At 40.6% G+C, this 26,976-nt stretch overlaps 1 protein-coding gene across 1 annotated transcript in view; it reads right to left on the minus strand.

The window, feature by feature from the left end:
• Window positions 1-26,976, minus strand: part of ryr1a (ryanodine receptor 1a (skeletal)) — a 143,468-nt gene that overhangs the window by 111,685 nt on the left and 4,807 nt on the right. The window contains 19 exon segments of the mRNA XM_036594491.1: window positions 865-1,057; window positions 1,230-1,471; window positions 2,446-2,579; window positions 2,654-2,772; window positions 3,073-3,168; window positions 4,291-4,426; window positions 6,290-6,479; window positions 7,334-7,455; window positions 8,666-8,830; window positions 10,053-10,209; window positions 10,798-10,872; window positions 10,967-11,063; window positions 13,660-13,759; window positions 13,995-14,107; window positions 15,393-15,471; window positions 17,641-17,715; window positions 18,796-18,816; window positions 19,253-19,345; window positions 20,195-20,314. Of these exon segments, the coding sequence (XP_036450384.1) occupies window positions 865-1,057; window positions 1,230-1,471; window positions 2,446-2,579; window positions 2,654-2,772; window positions 3,073-3,168; window positions 4,291-4,426; window positions 6,290-6,479; window positions 7,334-7,455; window positions 8,666-8,830; window positions 10,053-10,209; window positions 10,798-10,872; window positions 10,967-11,063; window positions 13,660-13,759; window positions 13,995-14,107; window positions 15,393-15,471; window positions 17,641-17,715; window positions 18,796-18,816; window positions 19,253-19,345; window positions 20,195-20,314 (2,327 nt within the window).

Consider the following 26,976-nt stretch of genomic DNA (forward strand, 5'->3'; position numbering starts at 1 on the left):
TTTTTAAAATGGTTTTATATAGCACCTAAAAGGGTTCTTATATTGTAACAAGCTTGACATTGTAATAATAGAAGAACCCTTTTTGGTGCTAAAACATCTTTTTAAGAGTGCATGATGCCACAGAATATGATCTTAGGGTTCAAATAAATCATTTTAGGACTATTATAAACGTTGGCATTCTAAAAAAACATATCAATGCCTGTTAGATCAGGCATGTACAAAGTCGGGCCCCAGGGCCAAATGCAGCCCTCAGATAGATTTTAATCGGCCCCTGTCTTCTATTTTACAGTGTGTTATGAGTGGTCCGCCAGCCAGTTCACTGCAGTTGTTCCTCTCACCTGATGGGGGCAGCAGTGCTGTAAGATTACAGTGTAACGCTGCACTGCGGTAACGAAGTAGCTAAAGTTTAAGAGCATCCCTTCTCTGACTGACCTGCAGCTTCATTTACTGACCACATTTAGTCCAGACTGAGCCATAAAGCTCAACTAACACTGAGAGCCGCAGATTTAGATGGAAATTTGAACTCTTTCATCGAGAATCGCAGCAAATGAGCTTCATAATTCAAAAGACTGAATTTAATATCAACAGATATGAAATACAACATGAACATTACAGTGAATATTCAAGAGAGAAACTAAAGCAGCTGCAGCTCCGCAAGTCTCTCAGCACCAACTCCTTATCGGAGCAAATTCAGGAAATATTAACCCGTTAAGGTGGAACAATAACGGCTGCTTATGCTATTTAATGTGCTCTTCTCGTTTAATACAGTAATTTTATGTGTCATTTGTGTTTCATATTTCGGTCCTCAGGTATTCTGGCCCTGTCTGATCTGAAAGCATGTTAGATTGTACAGCAGGTTCTTACTTGATGCCAGCAGAGAAGCTCACTGCAGGGAAGAAGAGGCCGTCCAGGTTAAAGTTCTCAAACATGCCCTGCACCGGGTGGCCGTTAATGCGGAAGGAGATGCTGGGCACGCTCAGATCCAGGCAGCAGCTCACCACATCTTCTGCTGCCAGGATGTGCTGACTGGGCGAAGCCACCTGGCGAGGAACACGACCTGAACAGAGATACAACAGCTGAGCATCACTGAGGACAGTTAAACACACATTTCAGACTCTGCACTGGCCCTGGAGAGGCTGGGGATACAGTGAAAATCAGTAATGCTATAGTTTCTAAAGGAGGTAGAGTGTCCCAAAACCACTGATGGGCAGTGTGAATGACTCCCTCACCTGACCACAGGTGCAGCCCATCAAAGCCGTAGGAGTAAAGGTCATCCCCGACCCCGTTACAGCCCCACCCCTCCCCTCCTCCAGGGTAGGGGCTGTAGCCCTCGGTCAGTGCCCAGCCGACTCGCAGGTGACCCGCCTGTGCCGTCAGGAACGGTTCCACGTGATCCACAATCAGCTCATAGTACCACTTCTTATACTGAGTGGAGCCCTCACACGTGCCCAGGAAGATGTTCGGCCTCATACTGCAAAACAAACACGTCTTTGTGTCTTTTATTGTCTTTTACTGTCATATTAGACTGGAAAGTGTACTAGTTTGTGTTCTTTATGTACAGTGTGTTTGACTGCTTATGTCTTGAATTAACTAAAAATGTTACTATTATTATTATTAGTATCATAATTATTATTACCATTTTCACTTTCACAGCTTTTAAGAAAAAATGAGCAAAATTAGTGTTTTATTAAACATTACAAATAATATGTGCCAACTGATAACCCTAGATTTTTTATATTTTATACTTATATTTTTGTGCATTAGACAATTTATATATATATGCTTAGAAATGTATATTATTTCCCTTTATTTTCCTATATTATTTTTCTATTGTATGTTCTTTTTTTAAGTATTTCACTGCAAGAGGCAAAACACATCTTTATTTTCTATTGTCTTTAACTGTCAGACTAGAAACTACACTGGTTATTAACTGTTACACCACCTTATTTTTTATTTTATATTTTATTCTATTTTTTGCATTTATATTTTTTTACTTTTGGCATTTTTATATTTTTCATCTTTTATATTCTTTTATATATTCCTACCTTATATTCTTCTACTGTATATTCTGTTTTTCATTATAACGGACGTATAAGCACTTCACTTATGTATAGGTGTGTGCGACCAATAAAGCTTGATTTAATTTGATTAAATTTGATCTGTTGGCTTGTCAGTCCTGAACTATTAAAGAGCTCTTCCTGTTTATCTAAGGACACAGTGTAAACATGCTCTGTCTCAGTCTGTCTCATTATTCATTTACTCTGCCTTATATTTGTGTACATGGACGCCAGAATCTGTATTACTGGATGGCTACATTGCACTGTCCTGTTTTCCTGTTTCCTCTCTCACTCAATAAAAACTCAATTATATCAAACTATTACTAACAATAAAACGATCTCAAACACAATCTGGACGCTAAAATGGCTATTTCTACAAAACGTTTACCTGGTTACATAATTAATGATGTTGGTTTGGAGCAGGAGGTCCCGCCCTGGAAGCAGGTTCTCTGTGATGAGGTTCTGATTGGACCTCACAGCCACACCGTTACACACACAGAGAGAGCAGAGCACATCCAGAACCTACAGCAGGGGAAGCAGAGGGTCAGCAAAAGGTCAGCCATGGACAATACACTGTGAGGGTCTATGACCCTGACCTTGTGATTGCGGCCGTGTTTGTCCAGCAGAGCAATGATGGACTTGATGTGGTTCTCCTGGATGATGTTTAGCACCTCAGGGCTTTCGATCAGGATGCAGTACAGGACCTCCAGAATACCTAAAATACAAAAAGGAGACGAATAGGTGCGCTGGTGCGAGTGGATCAGACACAGCAGTGCTGCTGGAAGTTTTAAACACCTCAGTGTCGCTGCTGGACTGAGAACCAAAAACATCCAGCCAGCAGCGTCCTGTGGGCAGCCTCCTGATGACCACCACAAACTGTGCAGCAGCAGATGAGCTATCGTCTCTGACTTTACATCTACAAGGTGGTTTATTGTGTTATGTGAATAGCGATTAACCGTTTTCATTTAGTGAAAAGACTCAACCATGTGTTTGTTTTTAGAGCAGGTTTGTCTACCTGAAGAAGCCTCCAGTCGGTCCAGTTTGCTGACCAGCCAGTCCAGATTATCACAGAATAGAGCACAGTTCGCCCTGTTACCTCTGATCAGAGACGCTGGAACGAACAAACGCAGACAAAAGTACCTTTATTCACTCTATGTCACGTATATACATATATATATTTTTTCCCCGAAGTCTATTATTTTCCCAAAAAAAAAACATATCAAATTATTCAACAATGCCTTTTTTATGTGAAAAAAATTTCAGTGCATCCATATAAAATTCATTTTAGTTTATTTTTGCCTCCACAAGTCTAAAAGTGTCAGTGGGTGCAACCGTCCAACCATACATGCTGATTAAGTAAACTATCAAAAAGGTAATTTATTTATAAAATTCTGAAGGAAATAGTTTGATTTATGTTTGAAAACCTTAAAATAAAAACCAAGTTCCAAATTAAGGCAATTTTAAAAGTGCTCAACTCACTGAAAAACTTTTGTTCACAAGTTTTTACTTCCTAAAATACCAGGCAGCACAACCAAAAACAAAGAACTTTTACTTTGACACGCTTTTACGAAAGAGGGGCCAGGGTTCTGCATCATAAAGAAGACCCCAAGTGACCTTCATGGTGCAGCGCCAATGTCACAGATATAGTAAAGTGTGATGTTTGAGTCACGGCTAGAACGGTTCAGTTTACCATGTCAGGTGGTCTGACCTCAGGAGAACCATGAAAATGTGGAATTATTATAATAAAGTTTATTTATTTGAAAAATTTTAAGTATAAACTCAAGTTGAAGAATAAAGGTTTCTACGGGTGTCTAAGTAGATGCCTGATTAATTTGAAATTAGTCTGAAAAGTCAGGCGGCGCAACCAGTCAGTCAGATGGAGCAACCAGACCAGCACAGTTTAATAACCGAAACAGGAAGTTAAAGCTCTGATAACACTCACTATATTTGATATATATCCTTTTCAATAAACTCTTTAAAAATTGTCATTTTGAAAACCTTATTTGTCATTGACCCTTATATACTACAGTATATACTTGTATACTACAAAACTTGTGTATTTACAATAAACTTGAACTGAAACAGTTACAAAGCGCTGAACAAACTGACAGACATTTTTTAGCATGTTTTTGGAACAAAGTTATCACTGGTTGTCAAAATTAAAGGACATTTAGACGACACCGTATCAGTCTGTCTGTAGTGCAGAGCTGTGAATGTATACAGAAGCTCATACCCAGCAGCTCATACAGCAGGTTAACAATCTCCTTCCAGGACTCGGCGGCCTCCTCTCCAGCAAACTCTGAGAAATGAGCCGCTGTGTTGTACACGTTCAGACGGTCAATACAGTCCAGCACCAGGGAGATCATGCCCTGTGAGAAATAAGTGCTTTATCTCAGAGAGAGAAACAGAGGTGTGTGAAAAAGTGTTTGCTTTTCAGCCCCAAACTGTAGGGCTGGGTTCAGACTGCGGACAAATCAGATTTCTCAGATCAGATCTTTCGAGTCGACTGTCTGCTCTGTTATTTGTGAGTGATTGGATTAGGTTTGTGTGTCCATACAGTCTATCCGCATGGGTTGCCGTGGTAACAACTTAGGCGTCAATAACTACGTAGCTCTGCTGGTGATGGTGATGCTCTTCCTTTTTCCCTGGTTAGATCAAAAATATGACTGATAAACTCTAGAGGGCGCCCGTGAGCGAGTCCTCAATGAATGTGGTTGAATGGAGCTAAACGCCTAAAAACGAAAATTAAAAATAGTTTCTAATCTCCAGCCTAGAACTTTACTTTCATTTTAGATTTTAGAATTTCACCAAAAAAACAATCTTACCTGTATGTTTCCTATTTTCTACGGCAAACAGGTTTTGGGCAGCAGAACGTTGACAATACTGCACTGAGTGCTGATTGGTTAGGATTACTGCTACTGAGCGCTGATTGGTTAGGATTACTGTTCCTGAGTGCTGATTGGTTAGGATTACTGCTACTGAGCGCTGATTGGTTAGGATTACTGTTCCTGAGTGCTGATTGGTTAGGATTACTGCTACTGAGCGCTGATTGGTTAGTGTTACTGCTACTGAGCGCTGATTGGTTAGCATTACTGCTACTGAGCGCTGATTGGTTAGTGTTACTGCTACTGAGCGCTGATTGGTTAGCATTACTGCTACTGAGCGCTGATTGGTTAGGATTACTGTTCCTGAGTGCTGATTGGTTAGGATTACTGCTACTGAGCGCTGATTGGTTAGTGTTACGGCTACTGAGCGCTGATTGGTTAGCATTACTGCTACTGAGCGCTGATTGGTTGGCATTACTGCTACTGAGAGCTGATTGGTTAGGATTACTGCTACTGAGAGCTGATTGGTTAGCATTAATGCTACTGAGTGCTGAGCGGTCAGCATTACTGCTACTGAGTGCTGATTGGTTGGCATTACTGCTACTGAGTGCTGATTGGTTAGGATTACTGATACTGAGCGCTGATTGGTTAGTGTTACTGCTACTGAGCGCTGATTGGTTAGCATCACTGCTACTGAGTGCTGAATGGTCAGCATTACTGCTCCTGAGTGCTGAATGGTCAGCATTACTGCTACTGAGCGCTGATTGGTTAGGATTACTGCTACTGAGCGCTGATTGGTTAGCATTACTGCTACTGAGTGCTGAATGGTCAGCATTACTGCTACTGAGCACTGATTGGTTAGCATTACTGCTACTGAGTGCTGAATGGTCAGCATTACTGCTACTCAGTGCTGATTGGTTAGCATTACTGATACTGAGTGCTGATTGGTTAGCATTACTGATACTGAGTGCTGATTGGTTAGCATTACTGATACAGAGTGCTGATTGGTTGGCATTACTGATTCTGAGTGCTGATTGGTTAGCATTACTGATACAGAGTGCTGTAGCCAGAGTTTCCAGACTGAGACACATCTGCAAAAATCCGACTGGAATCACATTTCAAACCACCTCCAAATGTGGTTTGGATCTGATTTGCAAAAATCTGATTTCATGTGTTTCTTGCTGTTCAGACTATCAAAAATCAATCTGGATACAATCTGTATATGACAGAAATTGGATTTGGGCTCCCAATCTGAACAAGGCCTAAGGGTCCACACCATAATTCTTCACTTTTGTATACATTAGTTTCACGGTAGATGGTGAATAATTCACAGTAGATCATGAGTCACTACCCTTAGGATTAATAACTAAATATTAAGTCAGCAAGGTATGTGTGGGTGTTTCTAACCTCCTCCTGGAACAGGTTCTGTCTGTTTTTCAAAGATCTCAGTTTGCTCTGTTTCTCCTCGTGCTCCAGCTCCTCCTCTGGTGGTCTAAAGTAGAAGATTAGGTCCTGCAGAGAGAGAACCACAGCATCCAACGGCAGCGACTGAGGAGGACCGGGCGTTTTATTTTTCCCACTCAGAGAGTCCAGACCCCTGCAGGAGAGAGACAATGTAAGCAAACAAAAGCACAGACCTCTATATTTAATAAAAATAATAATTATTATAATAATAATAAATTTTATTTAAATAACTCCTTATTAAAACAAGTATGAAATCAGTGACAGGGTGGCATTTAGAACTGAAGTGATGTAAAAAATGTATCACTTGTACAAAAATATGTTCTGGCGTTAAAGTCATTAATGGGCTCCCAAGTGTCACTGCCTATTGTCAGGAGATCATGAGCTCGATCCCCAGTTGATTCCACAGCCATTTGTCTCTGGGAGCCCAAGAGAGCATAACTGGCCTCGCTCTCTCTGCGTGAGTAGGATGGCCCCTCCCTCTACCCCATTGGCAAAGTGGAAAAAATAAAAAACAAATAAATAAAATAAAATTCACTACTTATATTTGTCATAGACACACATCTCAAGCATTCAAAGTGGGTCCAACTTTTAATTAGTTAGCATGGGCATCGCTGGGGCAGATTTAAGGGGGTTTAGTCACGCTAAATGTCAGCCAACTGTAAGCCAGTTTGGCCAGTTAATGATTCATTTTCTGGCTGTTGCTCTAAAAAGTTCTAACAGTTGATGATGAGCAGACATTCTGGGGCCATTAATAAATTCTCCTAGGGAACTGTGCCCCCAGACCCCTCAGTACAGGCTTAGCCCCCCCAATCCATAAACATCTACTGACACCCCTGTTAGGTTTAATTAGCACTGCATGTAAAACTCCCCCCACCAGCTAACAGGTGCTCAGCGCTCTGTAAACACTCAGTCAGCTGAGTCGCAGGTCATAAAGACTCCAGATACGCTAATAAACTGCCCCATGATGTCGAGCGTGTGAGCGTGTACTTGATGAACTGTGTGAAGAGTCCTGCAGTGCTGAAGATCATCCTGGCGGCCTGAGACTCCTCCGTCTGAGAGCGAGCGACGGTCAGCGCGTCGTCCATGTGGCCCTCCTGGTGAAGAATCGCCTGCAGAAACATGTTAAACACATTTTATAACCATTTACACTGTCGACTACAGCGTTTATGATGGAGATTCAGCTGTACATTTATATTATAAACGTATACAGTGTGAATACTGGCTCTCACTGCCTACCCTTTAAAACAAGACGGGTCTTCAAGTGTTCTTTAGTAGAGGCAACAGTTCTATTTAGAACCATGCATGCTTAAATGGTTCTTTGTATGGTGAAACTGTTCTTCGGATTGATTGAGAATGTGTTGTAATTGGTTACATATAGCACCGAAAAGTTGTTCTATTGTTACAAGCCCAACACACATGCACACATGGTTCTATACAGAACCTTTCTGAAAATGGTTCTATATAGCACCAAAAAGTTTCTGCTATTGTTACAAGCTTCACATCATATATGGTTCTTCTGAGAACCTTTTTAAAAATGATTCTACATGGCACCAAAAAAGTTCTGCCATTGTTAAAGCCTGACTTTGTATATGGTTCTATATAGAACCTTCCTGAAAATGGTTCTGTACAGAACCAAAAAGGTTCTGCTATTGTTGACATTGTTGACAAGCTTGACATTGTACATGGTTAGGGTTAGGGTTAGGATTATAGAAATGGTTTCATATAGCACCAAAAAAGGTTCTTTTATTGTTACAAGCCTGACTTTGTACGCAGTTTTATATAGAACCTTTTTGAAAATGGTTCTATATAGCTCCAAAAGGGTTCTGCTATTGTTACAAGCTTCACATCCCAACAATAGCAGAACGCTTTTAGGTGTTGCATAGAAGCATTTTCAAAAAGGTTCTACATAAAACAATACACAACACATTTTCCATGTGTCTGAAGAACGATTTCACCATGCAGAGAACCACTGAAGCATGGAATGGGTCTATATAGAACTCATCTACTTTACTTAAGAACCCATGAAGAACCATCTTTTTTAAGAATGTGGCTTTTGAGAGTTTAGACAATTTTAACATTGGCGACAAGATCTGAGGGTATTTTTCCTTCCATTTTTCGTAAAGTAACTGTGAGAAAACGTTTTTTGTTTTATGAGCAGTTTATAATTATGATTATACAGGAATATAAACTAAAACACTGACAGCAAGCTAACAAACTCTTGTGTGATTTGTAAACAACAGCAAACACTAATATTCCATAACTGTCCGAATAAAACTGCAGAGAGGAATAAACGGGTAGACAGAAGGCGAAAGTCCGTACCTTCCTCTTCAGGGGGCCGAGCCGAGCGGACTTGGCGTCCACAGAGGCATAGGTCAGCCACAGGCTAGTGGCTACATGCTGGACAAAGCACATGGACTCGCCATACTTTATCTCAGGGATTCCCATCCCCTCCACATCACGCTTATGAGCCACCTCAGTCTTCTCCTGCTCCGACACACACACACACACACACACACACACACACACACACACAGATCACCATCATCAAACAGCTCTTACTGAACTGGGAAAACCTGCTTTTAGCTGCAGTGTAATACTGATTAATATGATTTTGTTATGTTTTAGTTATTGTTTGACATTTATTATTCTTTTTATTTATTTTATTTTCAACTTTTACTGCAGTTATTGTTTTACATTTTCTATTTTTTATTTATTTTATTAATTTAATTAATTTAAATATTATTTTATCCCTATTTGATCAGTTTTTTGTCATTAGGTTATTATTTATTTAGTTAATTGTTATTTAATTAAATTTATTTATTTTTGTCATTTAATTTGTAGTTAAGTAATTTTATTGTTGTGATTTATTTATTTTAATGTTTTATTTTAAAATTCACTATTATGATTTTTATTATTATTTTAGCATTTGATTTTTTTTTTTATATTCTAATTTTAAAAAAATCTAATTTTTTCAAACCATGATTTCTGTATTGCCTCTACAACACTGTAAATGAGGGTCACCCTTAATGTAACATTAACGGAACGTACCTAATGTTCAAATACTGATTGATTGATTGATTGACTGATTGATATGAAGTCACGCAGTGGCCAAAACATTTTAAATAAGCACTTCCGTGTAAAGCTCTCTGTGCCCTGATGCAGCGCTCCCTCAAGCAGCTTCATGAGAAGCCGCCTGAGATGCTTTCCAAAACATATGTCTGATTTCAAGATTAGTTTAAGTTCATTACAGCCTCCAGAGTTGGTTTTGCGGACATGGATTTGGCTGAACTGTAACTAAACTGCAGTGGCAGTGTGTCTATTGATTGCATATTTAAACAAGATGCTTATGGAAAATTATATCACACTACTGTAAGGCCCTTGTTTTAGGCCATTAAAAGGAACCTTTATTGTGCTTTTCCAGTTTTCCTCTTTCCTTTACTGTGTTGTAGCTTTCTGTGCATGTAAACATTCTGCAAAGCCCCAAAGCTCTTTCTCAGCTGCCTGAAACCGGGCGAGCTGACCAATCAGAGCACACTGGGCTCATCGGGAGGCGGGGCTTAAAGACACAGGAGCTCTAACAGAGTGTTTCAGACAGAGGATGAATAGAAATGAAAAGTATGAGGAAAATAATGTGTTTTTGGAACACTGAGGCTGCTCTAGGCTGTATCTAGAACCAGCATTTGCTCTGTAGGTCTGAAAGGCTGACCTTTGATGCTCGGAAGCAGAAGGCAGAGCTCTTTGTGTTTGCTTTCTCCGGATCCACCAGCAGCAGTCCTTTCTCGTCGTCCAGACTTAGGTACCTCCCTGTGGTGATGTGACGGACTCTGAAGGCCTGACCCCATTTAATGTGACTGCCGCTCCACCTGTGGACATGACAGGGAACATTTGGTGCCATTAACTAATTTCTTCATACTCACTGAGCAAATAGATTTGCACTTTTCTGAGTGTTTTTAAATGCTAAAACTTTTACTTATTATTCATCTCCTGCTAAAATGACAGCTCAGCAAGTGAAAGCATCTTAAATACAGTCAATATGTCTATATTCTCACTATGGGATTGTTGTCAGAACATACATAAGATTATTTAACTTATCCTAATCTTGACACATTTTCACACTCCTGTACGTACTTGCAGCTCTTTGTAGCCTCAGACTTGGATTACTTTCAACTACGCCCTCCCACTCCTTTGTCCGGCAATTTTTAACTGCATAGTTAAACTGCATGTTGTGGCTCCCAAGGTGGTTTGATTTTTGTTGAAAGGACAAAATGGCTCTTCTTAACATTTGCGTTGTGACCACTGGGCTTTGCCGATGAACGCTGGATGCACTTAAGAAGTTTCACTGCAGTTCTACAGGAGAGATCTCAGACTTTTGTTTTTTTTTTAAGTTAATTTTTGTAGCTACTTTCACTCTAATTGAAACGCTTGTACTGCTCTGCTCCCACATCACTCACCCAATGCGAAGAGGCTCCAGTCTCCACAGTGATCTTGCATGGCTGCACACAGCGCCTCCCTCATAATGGGCATTTCTGAGCATTTCAAACACAGCAGACATGTTAAGATTACATTAACAGAGTTTGCAGGTGTATATGTGTGTGAATGTGTTCGGGTGCTTTTTCTCACTTGCGCTGGTCGTCCCCCTGGTCAGCAGCAGGAATGGCCAGGCACTCATCCATGTGCCCGTGGAAGAGGCGGAGCACATACCCTCCAGTCAGATACCCTGAGTCAGAACACAACACAGCAATTGACAAAAATCATATTTACACATTTTCAGTCTCAAGTTCATTCTCTTTTTTGAGTATTGTTAGCCACAGTGTCCTCCACAAATGCTGTTTAACTCCAGCTCATCCCACAGGTTTTCTCTGGGGTTTAGGTCAGGGGGCTGGGTTGGCCAGAGCAAAATCTTTCTGTGGCCAGTGAACCATTTTTGTGATGATTATGAGACTTGTTTTGGATCACTGTCCTTCTGGAAGATCCAAACTGTGACCCAGTTTAAGCGTCCTTGCTGAAACAGGATTTGATTATATTTTTGCTTGCACTTAATGGTGTCTGTGATACTTCACTTTTCTTAATATACTTCATATCTGACTACATTTTTGCACATTTTATTTTAACAATATCTGCTACTAGAATACTGTATCAACTGAATACTTAATTCTGTTGCTGCTGTTCTGGTTGCTACCTCAGTGACTGCTACCCTCAAATATGCTAGGCTATCTGCTAATATGTCATAGTATGTTACGTCCTGCTTTGCACAGCTCTACGTATTCTCGGTACCGTGTACTGCCTGTGTTCTGTTTTTGTATTTATTGTAAATCTTTCATATTTATCGTACTGTATTGTCTGCACTGTGTATATTGTGTTGTTTTGTACTTGTGCTCCTGTGTTGGTCCTGGAGAAATGTTGTTTCCTTTCCCTGTACTTGTACATAGCTGAAATGACAATAAAGCCTCTTGAACTTGTATCTCAATAAACTGCCCAGGACATTTGGAAGAAAACCAGCCCATGGTACCACTGATCCACCACCACACTTCGCTGTGGGGATGAAGTACTTTTCTGCATGTCTATCTTTGTGTCTACACCAAACTCACCTCTGGTGTTTTTGCCAAAAAGCTCTATTTTGGTTTCATCTGACCATAAAACATGGCCCACTGAAAGTTTCAGCAACATCTGGCAAACTGAGCTTGAGTTTGTTGGTCCTTGAGAGCAGATGCTTCTTCTGGCAAACAACTTGAGGTTATATAGGTGGTGTTTGATTGTAGTTTGGGAGATATTCTGACCCCAAGACCTAACTAATTTCTCCAGGTGTGTTTACCAGGTGCAACGTAACGTGCATGAAACTCAAAAATATGCTTGGGGTCTATTTCTGACGTTTCTATTTCTGACGTTTCTATTTCTGACGTTTCTATTTCTGACGTTTCTATGCAGGAACAGTAAAGAAATGCAATGTCTATGCTATAATATACAATCTAGGCTAATAAACAAATCAACAAATCTAGTTTTAACTCTTTGAGACAGGCTGATAGAAATCTGTTCAGTGGGTTAATGTTGTGAACACACAGCATCTCCTCCTCTTCATATAGAGCTATTTCACCTGGTAAGAAAGTGAACAACAGTCATAGCAGCTGGTCAAGATTTCATTGTTGATCTCTTTGTCATCTACATAAAGTTAATATGAGTAATAAATGGATAATACACATGTTTATATTACATGAAAGCGCAACACAAACAGCAACCGCTCTTGCTTCGCGACGCGTGTCACGTCCGGTGTAAATGAACAAGTGTTACAGAGTGGTTCCAGATTAACACACACGCTGCGTCGCATCTGTTATGAAATGGGTGTTACAAAGTGTGCTGAATATGAGTGACCACATACACCGATCAGGCATAACATTCTGACCACCTCCTTGTTTCTACGCTCATTGTCCATTTTATCAGCTCCACTTACTGTATAGGTGAACTTTGTAGTTCTACAGTTACAGACTGTAGTCCATCTGTTTCTCTGATACTTTGTTAGCCCCCTTTTACCCTGTTCTTCAGTGGTCAGGACCCCCATGGACCCTCACAGAGCAGGTACTATTTGGGTGGTGGATCATTCTCAGCACTGCAGTAACACTGAAGTGGTGGTGGTGTGTTAGTGAGTGTTGCGCTGGTCTGAGTGGATCAGACACAGCAGTGCTGCTGGAGTTTTTATACAACTCAGTGTCACTGCTGGACCAAGAATAGTCCACCAACCGAAAATACCCGGCCAATAGCGTCCTGTGGGCAGCGTCCTGTGACCACTGATGAAGGACTAGAGGATGACCAACACAAACTGTGCAGCAGCAGATGAGCTATTGTCTCTGACTTTACATCTACAAGGTGGACTGACAAGGTAGGAGTGTCTAACAGAGTGGACAGTGAGTGGACACAGTGTTTAAAAACTCAGACCAGCACAACACACACTGACACACACCACCACGTCAGTGTTACTGCAGTGCTGAGAATGACCCACCACCCAAATAGTACCTGCTCTGTGAGGGTCCATGGGGGTCCTGACCACTGAAGAACAGGGTAAAAGGGGGCTAACAAAGTATCAGAGAAACAGATGGACTACAGTCTGTAACTGTAGAACTACAAAGTGCACCTATATAGTAAGTGAGGCTGATATAATGGACAATGAGTGTAGAAACAAGGATAATGTCATAATGTTATGCCTGATCGGTTTATATATATATTCAGCTGAAAGAACAAGATCTTAACACAGCACATACTGTTTTGTACTGTTAATAATGTAATTGTCATCTATTTGGGTTTAGCTCTGCATGTGTTCGTACCTTCAGCCAGTTCACAGCCGGAGCAGACTGGATTCATGTTCCACAGCGTCTGCATGAAGGAGGCGTCCACCATCAGGTCTCCGCTGGCGTAGGAGAGGTGCTGTGAAAACACACACACATCTCACCTTCTCCAAAAGACGGCATTCAGAAGGCCAGTAGTGACACAGTCAGGGCGGCTATCAGTCCTGCTGTGTTTTGACTGGCCTACCAGACGATGCCTGCAGGTTTTGTCTAACTGATGCTGTTGCAGACAAATTCCTGCTGCTCATGATTCTCCTCTCACACTGTGTCTCACTCAACAACCAGATTTACTTATTTTCTTCTAAAATACTTACCAGGTACCTTTCGGATGACACGCTAACCAGAATGAGGTCGTCACCCACCCTGACCTTCTCACCCTCAGACCTCTGCTTAGATGCAGGGTGGATGGTCCACCAGCACGCCTCACCTGTCGTACAAACAGACACACCTGCCACTTCTTACACACTCTAGGGCTGTTACTTATTAAAACGTACCTTCTCAATGAATGGGCAGTTCGCACGATGATAATGTACATGTGAAATTCTCTTTCAGTAAGAAACAGAGCCTGACTGAGTCACACATTTCTACACATTTTGTTTTTGTATTTTTCTGGCCTTTGAGACTTAATTGTTTATATTTTTTTTACAACTGCTTTAAAACCATTGAAAAGCTTTTTGCACTATTTACAACAGGCAACATCACAAAGCAGCTTTAAAGAAAATCCAGGTCCGAGACCAAATGGGCATCGCCAAGGATGACAGTGCCAAGAAAAAACTCCCCCAGAGCAAGAGGAATGGAACCTTGAGAGGAACCAAGACTCTTGTTTTGCATCGGACAGCAAAACAATAACAAAACAAGAGAAATATGAATAGCTTATAACAAAAGAAGAACATTTTTTGGTGCTACATACACTCATTTTCAAAAAGTTCCTATATAGAACCATTTTGTTTACTAAAGGACGCTTGAAGAGCCAAAATTTTAAGTGTGTAGTGTTAATTGTGTAATTTACAATGATTGTAAATTACAATCATTGGGAGATGGAACCGCGACACGAGACCGTGGACGTTTGTATTGTAGTTTCGGTTTCAGAATTATTTCACCCCTTAATAATAACCGATGGCTGTTAAGAGTCCTATCAGAGTAACACTGAGAAACAGATCAATGAAAATCAGTCACTGATACCAGTGAAAACCAGTAACTACTGTTAGGGGTGAATCACAGTGAGTCACAACCATAATAAATATAATCAATAGTGACAGTGCTGACATACACTCTTAAAAAAGATGGTTCTTCAAGGGTTCTTTAGTAACAACAGTGGTTCTATATAGAGCCATGGACACTCAAAGAACTGTCTGCATGCTTAAATGGTTCTTTGCATGGTGAAATTGTTCTTCAGATTATGGTTCTATATAGCACCAAAAAGGGTTATTATTAAAAGCTTGATATCGTAACAATAGAAAAACCCTTTTTGGTACAATAGAGAACCCTTTTCGAAAAAGTTCTACATAGAACCACATACAACACATTCTCGATCAATCTGAAAAACGATTTCACCATGCAGAGATCCATTTAAGCACACACATGGTTCTTTGAGGGTTCATGGTTTATTGTCTTTACTAAAGAACCCTTAAAGAACCATCTTTTTTAAAGAGTGCAGTCCGTGCTTTAGCAACACAGAGTTCGATGTGAAAACGTTCCACTGTGTAAGGCACCTGTCGAGTCCTCCTGTAAGCCAACGTCGAAGGCCAGCTTGTCCGTGAGGGACCGCGAGGTGGTCAGACAGCTCAGATACTGAAACACAATCAGAGGAAATCAGCATCTCCACAAACATCATCCCAAATATAACATCATAAATCACTCAGAGGATCCTTTAGAGGAGCCGTATAAACCAGCGAAACAGACACAGCGCAGAGGAAAGAGATACGGGACTGTGTGTCTGTGTGAACGTATTCACACTCTTAAAAATAAAGGTGCCAGGTGGAACCAAACCAGGTTCTGTGGAGCAATCCCACGGAAGACCTATTTTTGGCTGGTGCTACAAAGAACTCTTAAAAATGTTCTGATTCTTAATGGTTATTTATAATACCTTCTCAAACAGAACCTCTCCTTAAAATGTTCTTTACAGATCCTGAGCTGGTTCCCCTATGAGTTAGAGCAACAAGGTTCTTCAGACCTAGTACCTTGTTATGAAATCAAAATGAAAGACCTAAATATAAAGTAAGTAAAGGAGTTGCTAGATTAAGCAATGGCAAACAAATTAAAACAACTTGCAATCATATAATAGCACCCTTCGCAATTTCTTTGTGAGAGGTGATTTCCAAAATAAACATAGCCTACTTATTAAATTAATTATAGCGTGCTACTTTAGGGAGGGAGGGATTAGCAAAATGGGCCTACTGCACAGATACACTATTTGACCGGAGCCCAGATACAAATGAGTGTGCAACGGTTAAGAACCTTTTTAAATTTTAAATAAGGTTCTAAAAAGTTATTCTGCGCCTCACCACAAAAAAACCTTCCACATAATGCTTGTATACATGGGTGTAATTTGAAGGGGATGGAAAACAAGCATGAAATTTTCCTTCATCTATGCGAAATAGGTTCACAATTTAGATTATGTTATGCATACACTAACGCACAAAGTTTAATAGGCATCGTATAAATGATTCTTTCATTTTTAAAGAGCTGTGCTGACTTCATAACCAAGAGGATTAACATTTAAATCAACGGCAGTAGCAATTTCAGTGTAACCTTTCAGTGTAAATGATGATGCTTGTTAGGCTACACTCACATTAAAAGCCTCATTGCTCGATTCAAGCTTTCTCAGGCTGTGTTCAGACTGCAGGCGAACTGGATTCGTTTTTCAGATCAGATCTTTTGAGTCCACTGTCCACTCTGTTATTCACAAGTGATCAGATCAGTCTGTCTGCATGGGTTGCCATGGTAATGACGCATATGTCAGTAACTACGTAGCTACGCTGGTGACGCGGATTTCAAACACGGATGCAGGAGAGAAGGAGGAGCATCATCTCGCCCAGCAAACTCTTCAGAACTCTCTTCATAATCATGAATCTTTGGAGCTCTTATTGAATCCCAGCACTTCATCACTCTGGATTTGACATTGTTGTTTGTCGTGTTGTAAGTGACACAAAAGACAGTTTAAAATCTGATCGTCCAGAACGTCCAGACTGAGACGAGTCTGTAAAAATCTGACTGGAGTAGTATTTCAAACCACCTCCAAATAAGGTTTGGATCCGACTTGCAAAAATCTGATTTCATGTGGTTTTTGCTGGCCAGACTATCACAAAACAATCCAGACTCTGGATATGACAGAATCAGATTTGGGCTGGCAGTCTGAACACGGCCTAAGACTGTCCAAAATCTCTTGGTATGCTGAAGCATTTCATGAAGCTCCGGATGTGCAGTTCTAGCGCTGATGTTGCTTCCAGAGGCAGTTTGGAGCTCATTAGTGATTCAACAGGGGACAGGTACTGTGCGCTTCAGCACTCGGCGGCCCCACTTTGTGAGTTTGCGTGGTCTAGCGCTTCGTGGCTGAGCTGTTGTTGCTCCTAGAAGCTTCCATTTCACAATAATAGCACTTACAGTTAACTGGGGCAGATCTAGCAGGACAGAAACTTCACAAACTGACTTGAGGCAGAGGTGGCATCCTATGAGAGTCCCATGTTTAAAGTCACTGAGCTCTTCAGTGCAACCCTCTACTGCCAGCGTTTGTCTATCGAGACTGCAAGACTATGTGCTTGATTTTGTACACCTGTTAGAAATCTGTGTGGCTGAAACACCTGAACTCAGTAATTAGAAGTGTCCACATACTTTTGTTCATATAGCGTATATTTTCATATTGCCCAGCCCTACAATGTATGAACCTTTATTATTAAGAGTGCAGTAGAGACATACAGTATATAGATACAGTGTGTATATGAGTGTAAGTGTAGGGCTTACCATGCCGGAGTGTGTGTGTCTGAGCAGGATGGCGTGTCCGTACAGCAGCGTCCGATGGCCTCCGCCTTGTGATGACTGGGAATAATTAGGAACAAACACAAATACTGCAAACTGAGATCTTTATCACTCAGTGGAATGTGCAGCCATCAGGAAGCCCACAGTAATACATGGTGAATATAATGTTTCGCAAGAGACTGAGTCGATAACACAGAACGAGATCAAGAGTACAGACGGTTACAGAAGAGCCACCACAGTCATGATTAGTGTGGACCAGTGAGCGCAGGTGACTGAATCTGGGTTAACCAAACCGGAATTACACACACCACAAAGAAATGTGAACAAGAAGGATTAAAGGGTTGTTCTATCATGTATTAAAGGAAAACTTTATAATGCAAATTATTGAAATTATTGAAATATAAGTAAGAAACAGATGAGATCTGAGTGAGTGATTAAAGGAAGCTGTAAGGTGTGGTGTTTGTCTGTATTTATGATAGTAATGAAATGTTCAGATTAATAAGTTTTGACATGTCTTCATTGGAGCACAGTGTGACTTAAAGAGCCCAATTCATTAAAAAAATAAATGCATTTCAGCATGTACTGTTCCAGACTGTACTGTTCACTCTCTAGCCCATGTATGAAAAATTAAGCCCATTTTCAATTCACTGATTTTGTGGTCACTAATGCAACCTATTTAGCCTACAGCAGTTTAGCCCCTCCCATTCATGTTGAAGTTATAAGGAGCCTGGACTACTTTTTAAATGAGGCACAATACAGGGCAGCCAATTAGAACAAAGCTCATTTACATATATCAGTCTTCAAGGCAAAGGAACAGAAACAGCCTGTTTAACTCTGAGGGATAAAGAGAGGCTGGAAAATTCACGTAAAAATTAATTATGACTATTTTATGACCTCAGTCATATCTTGTTTACATAGATACATTCTCGTAGATTAATACTGAACCATTGGTGTGTGTGTGTGAGTGTGTGTGTGTGTGTGTGTGTGTGTGTGTGTGTGTGTGTGTGTCAGTGTGTGTGTGAATGTAATTATTGTTGTGCTGTTATTAAAAACAGAAGTACAGTGTGAGGAGAAAACAGACAGAACTAAAGAGAAACACACAGTGAGGTTCATCACCACAACACAGACACCCATACATACCCATTTATCCAAATCCACTGCCTGACCAGGAGAAGCACGAGAGCAACATTAGAAATAAAAGATAATGTGCAACAAACTAGAAATTCTAATATGGAATCATCAATCTTCAATCCTAACCTAACTGAATCACAAGGTGGGTGTTTCTAACAAAGTGGCCAGGTAGTGAAAGCACAAGGTGGGTGTTTCTAATAAAGTGGCCAGTGAGTGGAAGCACAAGGTGGATGTTTCTAATAAAGTGGCCAGTGAGTGGAAGCACAAGGTGGATGTTTCTAATAAAGTGGCCAGTGAGTGGAAGCACAAGGTGGATGTTTATAATAAAGTTAATAGAAGTACAAGGTAGGCGTTTCTAATAACGGAGACAATCAGGGCAATGTAAAAAATACATTATATATACAAATACCATATATATTGTGTGCTATGCAGCTTTTAAAACGTATTAAACTCTGCGCGTGCTCACCTCGCTGGTGTGAGAGAGCATCTCCTGAAGAGCGCGGACCGATAAGGACTGCTCCAGGATAAAGCAGCAGATAGCCAGATCAGGCGGCACATTCTGAAAGACAAAACAACATTGCTGATATATGAAAGCACTAAAATTTGGGGACACCTGGATTATAAAATGTTTTTAATATAAATTATTACGTTTTCTTTGTCAGTTGTCAATAATTTACCATGTTAATTAGAAAGCTGTTTAGATCTTTTACAATAGCAAAACGTTTAAAAAAATTTAATTTTCTGCATAATTAAGTGGATAGGCTGCAAACAGAGAGGTTCAGAGTGGTTTGGTGTGAAACGCTCTGTTCTAGATAAACTTACAGAGTCAGAACCGTTCACAGTGGTGGTGACAGGAACCAGACGTCCATCTCTAAAAGCTCCCTCACAGAAAGTTCCTACATGAAATGGTTATGAATTCACTGCCTGATGACTGAGACACTGTTTTATGATAGTTTAGAGCACTTAAACTCCATTCATGGTGGAGGGATACATGCAGGGCGCTGTGAGGCAAAATAGTCCCCAAAGAAAACTTATTATTTCAGATTTTCCACTATTTTCCATCATCAACATTCCATATAAACTCAGAAGACTCGTGTAGGTTCACTGGTGGTTCTGGATAGTAAATAAAATGTCTATATCTGTGTTGTAGTCATGGCGACCCCTGGTTCCTATCACCACCACTGTAAAGACATCTGAACCATTTCACACCAAACCACTCTGAATCTCTCTGTTTGCATCTCAGTTGTGCAAAAATTTTGAAAAACTGGTGGAATTCCCCTTTAAACCACCTTTAGACCACTACAGGGATGTTTTTGTACTTCACTGAAAGGCAACAGTGAGAAAGTTTAAAAGAAAAAAACAAAGTGTCCCCAAACGTTTGATCAGATCTGCTGCTGAGAGTCAGTACCTGAGCATTGGATGTGGTTTCCAGGAAGCAGAGGCGATTCCCAAATCCCTCACAGGACAGACACAGCTTGATCTGCTCCTTCAGTATGGTCGCCGTGCACTGCAGCACCACCTGATCCTCCTACACTCACAATAAACAATGATAAAGCGATAAAAAAAACAAAAATCAAAATCACAGTTTTCCCCTTTACCTGAAATACAGATGATCAGTCAAGATGTGTTTGTTGTCTGAAGTTTGCTTCTTTAGTCTTAGCAATGGAGCTATGAGGCTAAGGCAGCTAACAAGTGAGCCCTTGCAATGAAAAACAGTGTATCACTGCTGTCGGAAGAAAACCTGTTTTCAGTTTTTGACATAATGTGAAAATGCCTTTTGACCTTTACACTGTACGTAAACTTCATGATGAAAGGACCAAAAGAAACGGCCCCAGAAAAAAGTCTGGTTCCATTGACTTACATTAAAAGAATAGAATGTTTTTTCCTTCTCCTGTTAAGTTACCATTTTGGAGATACGAGATTTTGTTCCAACAGCAGTGATATGCAACATTTTTTGTAAAAAATCATATAAGCATGGTTTGGCATTGCTGGGTGCCCTGTATTAAAATAAAGTGATCAATAAAACATGAAAAAAGCATAGTCCGGCTTTTTATGTAAAAGTTTGTACAAAATAAAACAAGAAAATAACTGATAATCCAAAAAAAAGATTGATAGATCTCACTATTCGTCCACTGATGGCAAAACTGGTGGCCCACTGGCACGCTTTTAATGGCTGATTTTCCTCTCACAGTCCAATTTACTGATTTTTCCTTCATTTTTTGGTATTCTTTGTAAATTAGTTTCGTAAAGAATTTTAACAGTAATATCATAAATAAAGTCGCTTACACAGCTGTAACCAATCTAGCACAGTGTCAGCAACAGCACTTTCACCTAAATCATTTTATATCAGGCCTAGTCATAAATTTTTATCTCCTAGCTGTTTGTAATAACTGTCTTAGTTTATTTTCCAAGAAAAAAGTCAAGGCAAGTCAAAGTTTATTTATAAAGCGCTTTTTACAACAGGTGTTTTCACAAAGCAGCTTTCCATAAAAATCCAGGTCTGAGTCCCCATGAGCGTCACCAATGGCGACAGTGGCAATGGAAAAACTCCCTAAGAGCAAGAGGAAGAAACCTTGGGAGGAACCAAGACTCAAAAGGGGAACTATTAAAATACAGAAACGGGAAAAACAGGTGAAGCAATTGTTATAATTAGATAGTTTGAGTCTGTGCAGCAGCACCCTCATCAGGAGGGTCAGTTCATGCAGGTAAGGTTTGCACAATGTTGTACAGCAAGAAGCTCCACAAAGTCTCTGTGCATTTAAAATCTGTTTGAAGAGATTTAAACTAGTTAGATCTTGTGTGCAGGACAGTAATCTGCGTGGTCCAAGGGTAGACCAGCAGTGGCAAACAGTCAGTGCCACCTTATGAAGCCAGGAGGCCGATATATGCAGCTATTTGGGTATATGGTTTTTCATTGGAGAGGCCCAAGAAATGGTAGCTCATTTGTTAGCATCTGAATGACATACTGACACTGTCTGCCTGTTTCAATACCAGTTTTAACTGCCCTCTATACCATCCTAACAGCTGTTCCACTGCTGGTTTATTGATGAGCCCTCGGTGGGGCGAGAGACCGAGCAGTAGAACTTACCCAGAAATCATTGCAATCTGCCACTCTTTCCCTTTTCAAAGCAGAAAATAGTGGTAGATGAAGCTGTTTATAAACCATAGCAGTAAAATAATTTACGCTGCTGATAACATCACTTTACTTTGCTAGCTTGCTAGTTAGCATGCTAAAGCCTACACGGCTAAGAACAAAAAGAAAGGCACTACAGATCTACTCCAAGCTTACATTCAGACAAAGTAATTACTCACAAAATTTATGTACATTATGCTCAAACGTCTCAAAAAAACATGAAAAAAACATAAGCTGATTAGCTTAGCCACACAAACTTTGCAATGTAATGTTTATAGATAACAGTGAGTCATAAAGTGTCAGAAACTACATAATCAAGTCTATTAGAGAACAGCGAACACCTCCTCACCCTTTGAGGCATGTATGTGATGATTAAGGCATACAGATAGCACAATGCTAACACTAATATGGGGCTCATAAGCTTCCATCACATTAGCCTCATAGCTCCAACGCGAAAAACTAAAGGCAGAAGTCAGACGCCAAACGTCTTGGCTGATCGATTACATTATATGAACAGGGGGTTACATAAATTTAATTTTTACTTTAAATACTCGTTTCACTGTTGTCGGAACAAAACCTTCTATCTCCAAAATGGTGACTTTACAGGAGAAGAAAAAAACGTACTTTACTTTTAATGTAAGTCAATGGAACCAGATTTCTTTCCAAGTAATTTTGGGCTGTTTCTTTTCTTCCATTCATCATGAAATTTGCATACAATGCAAAGGACAATGGGCATTTTCAAATTATGTCAAAAACTGAAAAACTTCAAAAATGGAGATAAGGAGCTAGATAAGATAATGATAATGGAGACAAGGTTTTGTTCCGACTGTGGAAGTGTTCATGCACCTGTAATCTAAACCCACAATGACAATTCTAACAAAACATTTTGCTCCTGTGCCGCAGTTCTGTCTTTATCTTTCATGTGTGTTATGGATCAGCTGTATGGTGTGTGTGTCGTGTTGTTTCAGCAGGTAATGATTTGCAGCGTGATACCAATCAGCGACAGCGCGCTGTATAACCTTGATCAGCCTGCGTGATGCTAATCCTCACCCGGGCTCGAGTTACAGCCAGAACACATTTAGAGAGGACCAGCTGCAGCTGGGGGAGTGTGGCCATGATATAAGCATTCAAAATAGACCAGTGCCAACACACACGCCACATCACATGATCTTTGACATAGTTTGATATTTTTTGTGACATCAGCATTAATGCCAGTTTTATTTCCATAAATATTGCATGATTGGATCATTGACAATCTGCTTATATCACAATACCTACATTTAGAGTCAGTTATTCATTCAGCCTAATGAGAGACTGTAGGACAGACTCAGTTTATATCACAATACCTACATTTAGAGTCAGTTATTCATTCAGCCTAATGAGAAACTGTAGAACAGACTCAGTTTATATCACAATACCTACATTTAGAGTCAGTTATTCATTCAGCCTAATGAGAAACTGTAGAACAGACTCAGTTTATATCACAATACCTACATTTAGAGTCAGTTATTCATTCAGCCTAATGAGAAACTGTAGAACAGACTCAGTTTATATCACAATACCTACATTTAGAGTTGGTTATTCATTCAGCCTAATGAGAAACTGTAGAACAGACTCAGTTTATATCACAATACCTACATTTATGCATAGTGATGTAAACTGGGTTGTGTTCTGATTATTATTAGCGTTCTGTATAGCTTGTCCAATCTCACAACAGTAACTACAAAAACACATTTGTGGGCGGAGCCTACTGAACGTGGACTAGAAGTTTGGTAAAGTTACCTAAAGTAATCCTAAAACACAGAAGATCTGAGAATATGCAAAGCGATGACTGTAAGGCACAGCAGGAGCTCCAGAGGCCTTTAGGTCATTCTTCTCCAACATCATTCCTCCTTTACCCCCAGCTCTGTCCCTCTATTTCAGGCTGCAGCACCTGCTATTCACACATTCCACCTCCGTCAGGACACAGAACATATTAACACGGCACACTAACGCCAGGCAACCTGAGCACTGCCACTGTTCTTCAGAGACAAAGCCAAAGAGCAGCACCAATCACAGGGGCCAAACTCAAATGGGCCAAAACCCAGGGGCGAATCTCACATGGCCCAAAAATCAGGGGTCAAACACACTTCAGTCAAACACAGGGACCAAATACACTTCAGTCAAATACAGGGGCCAAACACACTTCATTCAAACACAGGAGTCAATCTCACTTTGGTTAAACACAAGGGCCAAACAGAGGGGCCAAACTTACAATGGCCAAAACACAAGGGCCAAAACACAGGGGCCAAACACACTTTGGTCAAACACAGGGGCCAAATATACTTCATTCAAACACAGGAGTCAATCTCACTTTGGTTAAACACAAGGGCCAAACACTTGGGTGACACGGGACAATCACGAAAGGTTCAACCAAAAGACAGACAGACCTGGGGGCTAAACTCAGAGGGTCTAACCACAGGGGGCAAACACATGGCTCAACCTCAAGAGCCACACACAGGGGCCCAAACACACTGATATCACAGCTATGCAGCATAAACTTTTAGAATGATGAATTCAATAGACCAAAAGAATCTGAACCAACACTCAAGACTCAAAACGAAATCTCTCCAGATCCAAATACAAGAAACACAAGTCAAGCAGAGTGAAAACAGCTGAACCTGCCAACAAGTTCATACAATCATAGTACGATTTATAAAAGACTCACACTAACAACACAAAACCTCTCATAGTCAGCTAACATTTTCTCTAGTAAACAGTTACAGGTTTCACAGTAATGGAGCATTTTTAAACAGTGAAGTACTGAAAAACAAAGATTTCTTTATGTTTTAGACACAGTGATGAACTTATTTTCCCTCGACATTCACTGACCGTGCACAGTACCGGCCCTCCGATATAATAATAAATCTGCTCAAACTCTGTGAGGCAGCATCATGTTTAAAAAACGCCCCGCTAGGCTCTCATATAACAGCACTGCTGTAGAAGTGGATGAGTTTGTGCCTGTGTAGGTGTGCTCTTACCTTTTGGGCACTTTCAGAGTTACATAATCCAGAGTTCTAGTTTTATGCTCACAGTGAGAACTGTTCTCACTATTTTCAGTGACCTCAGTAACAACCAGCATCCACAACTCAAAGCTTTAAGGGCCTCATGAAAAACTATATTTTTCTCCCTTTTTTCAAATAAACAAGCCAGTTTTTAACTCATGTCACAAAAACAAACTCATTTGCATTTTCTCGCCTGCCCTGCCTATTCATACTGAAGCTATACAGAGCATCCAATCAAGACAGAGCTCATTTGCATATATCAGTCTTAAAGGTACAGTAACAAAAAAAGCCTGTTTTACAGAGAGGTTGGAAAATGGTCATGTAGGAACAAATTATGACTGTTTTTGGTATGTAAACTCACACAAACTTGTATAAATAGAAAATATGGTCTTTTTAAGTTTCATAAAGCCATCTTCTGAGCCTCTCTGCTCATCCACTGACCCCACATCCTCACAAAAGCTCTAAATATGAACCACAAAACCGTGATTACTCTCATTAAAACAGAGGCAACATGTAATACATGTTTTAAATAGACAGAAACAACCAGCTGTCGCTCATGGAGTGACCGAGAGAGCTGCTAATCCTTCCTCCAGAGTATATATAGACCCAGAGAAAGCAGCATCACACTGGCTCTCAGCCTGAATGTTGTTCATGGACATGTTTAAAAGCTTTCTGTGTTTTCTCGGTTTGTTGTTAACACTAGTTGCCACTGGATTAACCCAACCAGCTTCTACAGCTCACAGAACCTGATATGAAATTAGCAGGTTCTGTTACATTAGATGACCATCACACTCTTAGGAAGTGTCTAACACACACACTGTGCTGACCATACCAGACACTGACCACCTTTCTGCTTTTGCTAATAGCCCTATAAAAAGAAAGTGCTGTTAGGAGTGACCCAGTGCTGTAGCATATTAGAAGCAGTGGTTGGTATCAAAATACTTATATGATACCAACCATAAATGACTTCAATATTACAGAGTATAAAAGTTCAGTTACTCAACACGAAATTTCAGTACCTTAGTGGTGGGTTTTATCAGCACCAGTGAGCCAGTAAGAACGCTTTTCCCCAAATTTGGACAGCTGATTGGCTGATAAGTGTGTCACGAACTTCAGACTGCAGCACCTGCACCACATGGCCCTCTAAATCCTTTATGACTGGGTACTATACTTTTAAATTGAGATATACACTATTTTGATATGTATATAAAAAGTATCAGGAGTTAGTATTGAAGGTACACTATGAAGTCAAATGTATGCGGACACGCTTCTACTTATTAAGTTCAGGTGTTTCAGCCACACCCATTGCTAACAGGTATAAAATTAAGCACATAGTCTTGCAGTCTCCACAGACTAACACTGGCACTAGAGGGTCGCACTGAAGAGCTCAGTGGCTTTAAACATGGCTCTGTCATAGGATGCCGCCTCTGCCACAAGCCAGTTTGTGAGGTTTCTGTCCTGCTCTATCTGCCCCAGACAACTGTAAGTGCTTTTATTGTGAAATGGAAGCATCCAAGAGCAACAACAGCTCAGCCATGACGCGGTAGACCACGCAAACTCACAGAACCAGGTGGCTAAGAGCTGTGAAAATGGCCTATCTCCTGTTCAATCACTTATTGCAGAGCTCCAAACTGCCTCTGGAAGCAACATCAGCACAAGAACTGTGTGTCAGGACCTTAATAAAATGGGTCTCCATGGCTGAGCAGCTGCACACAAGCCTAAGATCACTATGCACAATGCCAAGCGTCGGCTGGAGTGGTGTAAAGCGCCGCCACTGGACTCTGGATCAGTGGAAATGTGTTCTCTGGAGTGATGAATCAGCTTCTCCGTTTGTCAGTCTGATGATAAATCTGGGTTTGGTGGATGCCAGGAGGGCATTACCTACCGGAATGCACAGTGCCAACAGTAAAGTTTGGTGGAGGAGGGATGATGGGCGGGGCTGTTTTTCAGGGTTGGGCCCCTTAGTTCCAGTGAAGGATGATGTTAAAGACATTTTACACAGTTATATGACAG

This window comes from Colossoma macropomum, unplaced genomic scaffold (genome assembly GCF_904425465.1).
Source record: "Colossoma macropomum unplaced genomic scaffold, Colossoma_macropomum, whole genome shotgun sequence".
NCBI classification, from domain to species: domain Eukaryota; kingdom Metazoa; phylum Chordata; class Actinopteri; order Characiformes; family Serrasalmidae; genus Colossoma; species Colossoma macropomum.